Below are 8,027 nucleotides of genomic sequence, written 5' to 3'. Positions count from 1 at the left end.
TCTAGTGTGTTCCCTGTAGTTAGTGTTCCTCTATCACCTACCCCAATTCCTTTAATGCGATCCAAACGGCAACAGTAACCAATTAAACAAGAAGAAAAATCTGAAAAAGAAACTGGCAGAGTGATATACACTCACAATACCAAAGCGAGAGTTTGTGATCAGCGATTTCAGTCTGTGAAGCACACAGCACAGTTTAGCTAGAATGGTCCACCCTCTGTACGTCTAGCTAGTTATGGTCCAGGGAACTCTCTTACTCATTAATTTGAAACCTCAACTAGTATTAGCCGAACAATAATTTTGATATATTAAGTTATTTCACAAAAGCATTTAATCCACATATATAGTACTAATTTGTTGAGAGATATTTCGATTTAGATAGCAATTTTAATGGCTTAAAGCAACCGCTTAATTTGGCCCTACAATCGTGTGGCCATGTCTATTCTTTCCCTCTCAATTTGTTGTAGGAGTGATATCCTTCTTATCACTCCAAAGAATATTGTAGAATAAAGAGGAAGAGAAAAGCGAGAAAGGAAAAGAATACAATAGAATGGAAAAGAAAAGCTCTCGAGTCTTGAGTGAGTAAAACTCTCTTTTTCATTATGATTCCTAACAAATAACAAAATGACTACAATTACAAGCCACATTCACACTTTAAAAAACTTTTCATCATCATCATCATTCATCATCACTACCTCACCCTTGCCATCATCTTCCAACTAACAACCAAAACAAAAAAAGACTCCAATTTACACTACTGGAATTGGGTCTCAAGCCTAATCTAGCACAAGATACTATCTTTGATTGCACCGATTCTCGATGATCATCAAACCCTAAAGCACCCTCCTACGTGGTGATGATGGTGGTGGCTGTGGACTGACCGCTCCCTATCAATCATGCCCTGAACATACCGGAACTCCTCCACATGGCAAGGGATGCTGATGGTGCCCTTCTGATCAAACCCGTACTCCTCCTCGGCTTCCTTCAAGAGCTGAATGAAGAGTGGGTGATTGAAGTAAATCACAGGCACCACGAACCTCTGCTGCTCTTCTCCCTGGCCCACCTTGATTGCCAGACACCCCTTTGGAACGTCTCGGCCATTCACCTGCTTGTTCTTGTGGTTGTTGTGATGATGAAGATGAGGGAGGTGTAGATGGAAATTTGTACCCATATCTCAAAAAAACCAACAACTCAGAAAAAAGAAAGGAGGAAAAGAAGGCGAGGAGGAAGATCACACGGACAAACCGTATTGCACTGGCTAGATGAGATGGAGGAATCTTAGAGGAAAACACAGGAGAAGGGCCATGGATCTGAGGCAGCGATGGCTTGCTTGAATAGGGTTAGGGAAGAGTAACTGAGAGACCGTGGTACGTTGGTCATCTTCGGTAGGACTTCTTCAAGTGCAAAGCGCATACCAACCAGAAAGAGAGTTTGGATATATAGACTATAGAGGAGAGGAAAGAGGTAGTGCCCTGGAGTATGAGTTAAGTGGGCCGGACCGTGTTTTTCTATGGTATGTGTATATAGGGTTTCGTAATTTTGACTCAAAGAGATCTCTTCTTTCTCTTTTTGTAACAATATATGAGATAAGAAAGTGTGTGATTTGTTTGGTAAGATATGTGACATTGTTTCTAGCCCTTGATACAAAGTAGTTTAGTTTGGTTGATCTTTGACTTAAAGGGCTTTTGGATGATCGAGGGTACCAAAATTTGTATTATCGAGGTTCAGTTTTTAGCCATATTAACAGAACACACGTTCTACGTATCTATACTATTATTAAGAGAAGCAAGCTCTCTCTCCAAAACTTAAATTTTTTACCAATTTAACCTTTATATATAAAAGAAACTGTGAGATATAATTAATCAATAAGGATAATATGAAAAATTATAAAATAGAAGAAAAAAATTTTAAAAGCAGAAAATGTGGTAGTTGTATGGAGAGTTTTTCCACTACCTTTAATTTCTCTCCACACAAATAGTGAGTGGGCCCTGCTAGTTGTTAATTAATGGTGTCGTTAGTTGATTTAAAGAAAAAATTACTTAAAATATTTGTTTATGTCATGTGATAGTGTTGAGTGATAAATTCACGTTTAATACGGAGAATTTTGATGAAATCCAAAACAACGTCGTTTTGGATACAAAAGATATACAAGAGTGGGAATTGGCCTCCTTCCAAGACACGTGGTTGGAGTTGGGGTTTTGAAGCACAACAAGCATAACCGACAGTGAGGTGTCGTGTACAGGATGGCAAATTCTGGGGACACCCAATGGCAGCCCTAGAACATGTCCATGTTGACGTCTTATGTGAAGAGACACAGTCACGCTCACAACAGCCTCGCATATACATGAAAGAAATGTACTTGCAACAAAATTGTAGAGAGTCGAATCTATGAAAAACAGTGGCAAATGACAAAAGGGGCGCTTCTCTTTCGGCTCAACATAGCTTTCTAGTAGGTCCCCAACAAGAAGATTTTTCTGGCTTAGAATTAGATGAGTATTTTCTGTGCTAATGCTGGATTTCACTATCCATATGTGAAAGTGTACGTCTTGTGTGTGCTGTATAGCATAATTGGGTCTCACTATTGTCTATTTGCATTAGGAAAGATCTTAAATTGGGTTGTATATACGGAAGATTTTTTTTTTCCCTTCCGAAAAGGGTTTAAGTCCATACCAATTGAACCTAAATTTAGGTTTTGCCAACAAAAACGATACATGCACTAGGAATCTGAAATATTCTGAGATACGTACATACATATATGGTACGTAGTGTCCGACAAATAATTTAGGAAACAATGCAAATATATGCTAGTTAAATATGTTATATATGCTAGTGTCAAAATTGAAACCCTAGCGGACTTTGAGTTCCAATCTTGATCCGGTGCAAACTATGACTCATATTCGTCTCAACCAACTCCTTTTGTGTTCAGTTCTGAATAGTAGTCTTAACCAATTTTGTTAAATTTAGAGATAGAGAATGTAACTTTTAATTCACACAATATAATTTTGCAAAAATATATTATAACAGAAAGGTGAGTATATAGGAGAAAAAAATTTATATAGTTGCATTGACCTAGTAAATGGTCAATATGCATCATCTATAAAACACTTGATTACTTTGAGAAAACTAGTTGGTCTTCATTGGTTTGCACCTAGAGAATTCTGACCACACAAACACTAGTGAGCTGTATCCACAATTACTTGGTTCAATTTGAGAGAACATGAAGCATTTTTGGATCTCTAACGATCAAGGTTCGTCAAAAAATTTCATTTAATCATATGTATATATATGGAAAATAATTAACTATTCTTTTGGTGTGTGTGTCTATATATATATATATATATATATGATTGTGCTTTGGTAAAAAAATGTAGGCAAGAACACAGAATCTTAATATGGTCGGTTAATTGGAAGATGCAAAGTCAAGGAATTAAGTGGGGGATGGAAAATCATCCAAAGTGGGGGAGTGAGCCAGAGCGTTGCTTTTATCAGGAAAGCAAAAGAGAAAAGAGACATTTTATTCTTTATTCTATGGTTGGATGGTTGCTTTATTTGTGCCTTTGAATATTTTTCCTCAAACATAATTTCCTTTGACCTTGGCAGATCAAGGTCAATGGCACTTAGGTAGCATAATTTGCACTTAAGATTGTATATGAATCAGGCATATATGGATTTCCACCAGGTACAACTAGTACTAGCTTAGCTAGCTAGCTGCTGGGAATAAAGTTGGTCTCTCTGAAAGGCATAACTAGCTGCATTCCAATGATGTCCATGATGATCATGAGTCAACTCTGGAAAACAAATTTGGGCACATTAACAGCGTGTTAGGGTTTGGTGCTATTTTCAAAGATATAATTGGGAAGAGAGAGAGGAACTTTGGCCGCGGAAGAACTCTACTGGTGAAGCTATGTACTATTTCCATCGTGCTTCAAATTTTGAACCATGGTGAAAAGGAAAATAATATTTGTCAAAGGGAGAGGAGTGTGGAACACATACGCTAACTAGTAGACCGAGTCCAATATATACAACTGAATGCATACGTACTGTATATACTATCACCTAGTGGCGAGGAAGGAGTGAAGAAGTAGCTGGGATGGATTTGTGTTATCCTGAATTAAAACTCATCCAACAAGAACTATACATGCTCAACAATGAAGTTCTAGCTAGCAAACGATAAATGTACAGATTCTTCTTTCAGTGAGAGCGTCTTTTTGCTATTAATTAAAGACCTTGTTATCTCGAATAATTGACTATATAACTCAATCATCGGAACGTTCATTGTTTGGTTTTCTTTTAAGAACTATCCTTATAAATAAAAAGAAACTCATCCAAATTAAAAATTATTTGAGTGTTTTTTCGTTGTGTAGTTTACAAACATATATAATTCGGCAAACTATAAAGCTGAAACAATAATATGGTACATAAATGGCTAAATAATTTTCAATTTGATTTTTGTTTTTGTCAAAATGATAGTTTTTTAAGCTTACACGTCCAGATGATGAGGTTCACTTTTTATTAAAAAAGAAATAAGATATCCTCTGTAAAAGGTATAATCCGAGCATTCAACTTCGTGTTTTATTCGAGCTAATCTGGGTTTAATTAATATCCCAGCATAATACGTATGTGAACGTTGAGAAAAACAAACTAACAAACAAGATCGAGGATAAGAGAAAATGAATATTATGATCCATGACACGTTGGAATATTAATTGTTGGAGTAAGAGGTACACTTCTGTCAGTTCTGTGTTTAATTTCCTCATCCGAATCTGTTTGAAATGATGCATTATATTCTATATGAATTTAACAGTTTACAACATCATAAGAGAGGTTTATTTAGAAAACCTTATTGTATACAAACCAAAGGAAAGGAGGTGTGTAGAAAGTAAGAGAGTTTTTTTTTGGTAGTGAAACAGATATTCCCAAGCAGCCCAAGAAACCCAAATCCTAATCAAAGCTTCTTCTTCAGATCCAGCTTGCTTCCGCCATGTAAGATGCGTCACTGAAGCTCTAACGGAAGTCACGAGTGTGGATAGATAACCAAGGGTGGCCTGAAGAGATGAGGATACGATTAGAGCCTCCATACATTCTCTAGTTAACCGATTACGAGAAGATCTCGCATAAAAGAGTAACAACAACAAAACCAAAATTGATCACAGCGAAGATACTTGAGATCTAAAGAGGTGGTTGCAAACAACTATGAAATCTTCCATGACAGGGCAAGGTAGACAAGAAGAATGAGCTTTCTTCATGGTTTGAAGATTTTGAGGAACAAAGAAAGAAAAAAGTTTGAGAATCACCATGAGAACATATATGAGAGTATACCTTAGAAATTCAAATGTTCTTAGTTTTGATCTATGAGAGGACCAAAATCAGATGCAAAAGTAGACAAAAAATAAAGGTAAAATTAAATCACCACTAGAGATGAAGAATCACCACAAAAATGAAGGATCACCACATGGGTGAGGAATATCAAAGAAGAAAAGGTTGCTATTGAGATTAGAGAGAAGCATATGTTTCTCTCTTTAGCAGGTTGGAAGCTCTCATTCACAGTGAAGTGATTAAGAGAGGTCAGATGAGAAGATGTGGAGGTCTCAACAGAGAAACTCTTTCCCATTTAGCATGAGTGGAGCCTAATTACCAAAGAAGAACAGCCTCATTAAACAAAGAAAAGTTTTGAACTTGATTGCATAATCATAGAGAAACGATGTCCTAACAAGAACTGGACATCAATGTGGAAGCATATATGGGTCCATTGGGCTTACAGTATATATAAGGCTTAAAGATGCAATTAGAAAAAGGGCTCTTCACTAGCAGCCCAAAATTTTTTCGATTGAGCTAGTAGCCCAAAAGTTAAGTCCAACTTATTAGATATAGCTCTGGCGGAAGGAACATTTCTTCAAGGCCTTTCTTCAAACTGATTCACAATTTGAATATTAAATTAACAAAGAAGCTGATCACATTGCCATTCAAAGTTTTAAGTCAAATCTCAGCTACAAGCTCTCCATCAGAACCAACCAAATTAAGTTGCCTTGGATCCTCAATGTACTAGCTTAGCTAGGAGCCAAGGGCCTAGCTAGCTATAGCTATAGATGATTACACAGTTTTGTTAGCCTACCAATGAGTATGGAGAGCTATTTACAGCTTCCCATGCCCTAGGACCAATAGCCCAAAATTCCAATGCATCTATCTCATCTAATTAATAGGAACAATTATCCCAAACCCTGATTCAAAAGCTAGGCTTTAGTTAATTTAATCAGGGAGTCTTCACTCTCCAGTGATCCAGTCTTGGTCAAGTGGAACAATCACACCACAATTATACACTCATTGAAAGTTGTGGCCATGCATAAAGCTAAAGCTCTCACCCAATTAATCGACCTCTGTCTCCTCCCTTTGTCACTCTTGTGAGGAAAATCATGGGCAAAAAGAAAGCAATAAAGCTTTTTCTGCTTTATAAGCTCCAGAGGTCAAAAAGATCCAATTTCCCAAAAGGAGCTTTTAGTCTTTACAGCAATCTGTAATACAGTAATCTCATACTGGAAATAAATTTACAACGACCATCAAGAAGAGTAAAAAAAAAAAAAAAAAGATAGTGAAAGAAAAGCATAAAAACCAACATTTATGTAATTCAAACAAGAAAGTGGATTTCATAAAACTCAAAATGCACTCATTACTAGTACAAGGACAGGGGAATAGTTGCTAGCATTTGAGATTGCTTCCTCAATTCCAAACTCGCTGCTTTTACATAGATGGACCTTTTCCAGAAACAGGTAATGTAATAGGAAAAGTAAAAAAAAATCTTGAAATAGTGACTTTAGGAGACCACTTGTTTGATCAATCATCATTCCCAAGCATCTGAATATTAATGTGTGTCTGTAAGATTGTTAGAGTAAGCTAGTAAGTAAACCGGAAAGAAAAAACAACCCCTTTTTCTAGGCCTTATTATATATTATCAACCTTGTACGTTTTCAAGACCTCTGTATTCATTTGAGAAGTTGTCCTGTATCCCTAATGCAGAAGCAAAGCTAGGATACAAATGACATAGTAGAATGATTAAGAAACAACTAAACCATCAACTAGTGACCCTAACTTGTTGAAGCATGCATCTTGGTTTTCCTGCACAATGCTCCATTTGTTGACTAGCTCAACTTTGGTTTTCGGTTATGGTTATAAGTTTTTTAAGCTAACACAAACACAAACTATAATTCAAATGGACATAGATCCAGGAGAGCAAAAGAGGAGAAATGCATTTAGTACCCAAGATGAACAAGACAGGGTTTTGAATTAACACCCTATTGATAAGACAATAATGAAAAGATAAGCATCTAGGTCTCCACACACTCATTTCCCCAAAGTTACATTTGTCTTTTGCTTGAATCACATTTTGAAAGAAATGCAAGTACTTCAAGGCATAAAGAGATGTGTAAGGCATTACTGAACAAGCTAGCAAAAGCCGAACATATAAATGTAGTGACATCTGCAAACTAGTTGAGTAGAATAGTTCTATATATTCTTTATGATATACTTCGCATATATATTATCATTCAGAATCAGATACGAGATTAAGGATGATGCAGTAGCTATATGTATATACAATTAAACAACGAAAAATAGCATTTCAAACAGTGTCAGAAAGGCTGCCACTTCCTTGCTTGCTCATCTAAGCAAAGGCTTATTAATGATGCAATTATTCAGCACATTTATTTTAGATATTAACAGAGCCTCAATCTAGACTACGAAACCCTAAGAGAGAGAGGTAGCTAGCTAGCAGAACGTGAAAGAGAGGAAAGAACATTTACCAAAGTTAAAGGAGGAGGCCATGGCAGACCAGATCAGATCTGAGGAAAAGGAAAGAAAAAAGAAAAAAAGAAAAACAATTGCAGAACAGACAGATCATATCAGATAGCGGAAATTTTGCTTAACTGACAAAAACCGCATCATCCTCATCATAATTTGATCATCATCATGAGCACGAATGAAAAAGTCGGCAAATGATGAAATCCTTTTTATAGTCAAATACTCCATCATTACTCCAG

General features: G+C 36.4%; 1 protein-coding gene across 1 annotated transcript; it reads right to left on the bottom strand.

The window, feature by feature from the left end:
• Window positions 1-571: 571 nt before the first annotated feature.
• LOC112194766 (auxin-responsive protein SAUR32) lies at window positions 572-1,503 on the bottom strand. Its single transcript, XM_024334995.2, has one exon. The coding sequence runs from the start codon at window positions 1,166-1,168 to the stop codon at window positions 824-826; it is 345 nt and encodes a 114-aa protein (XP_024190763.1). The 5' UTR covers window positions 1,169-1,503; the 3' UTR covers window positions 572-823.
• Window positions 1,504-8,027: the final 6,524 nt, after the last annotated feature.

The sequence above is a fragment of the Rosa chinensis genome, chromosome 1 (genome assembly GCF_002994745.2).
Source record: "Rosa chinensis cultivar Old Blush chromosome 1, RchiOBHm-V2, whole genome shotgun sequence".
Taxonomy (NCBI): Eukaryota; Viridiplantae; Streptophyta; class Magnoliopsida; order Rosales; family Rosaceae; genus Rosa; species Rosa chinensis.
Note: the sequence above shows the minus strand (reverse complement) of the source record. Positions and strands in the feature narration are given on the sequence as shown.

Bases quoted from the DNA above. Each gene is read 5' to 3' on its own strand.
- LOC112194766 (XM_024334995.2), bottom strand. From the start codon at position 1,168: ATGGGTACAAATTTCCATCTACACCTCCCTCATCTTCATCATCACAAC.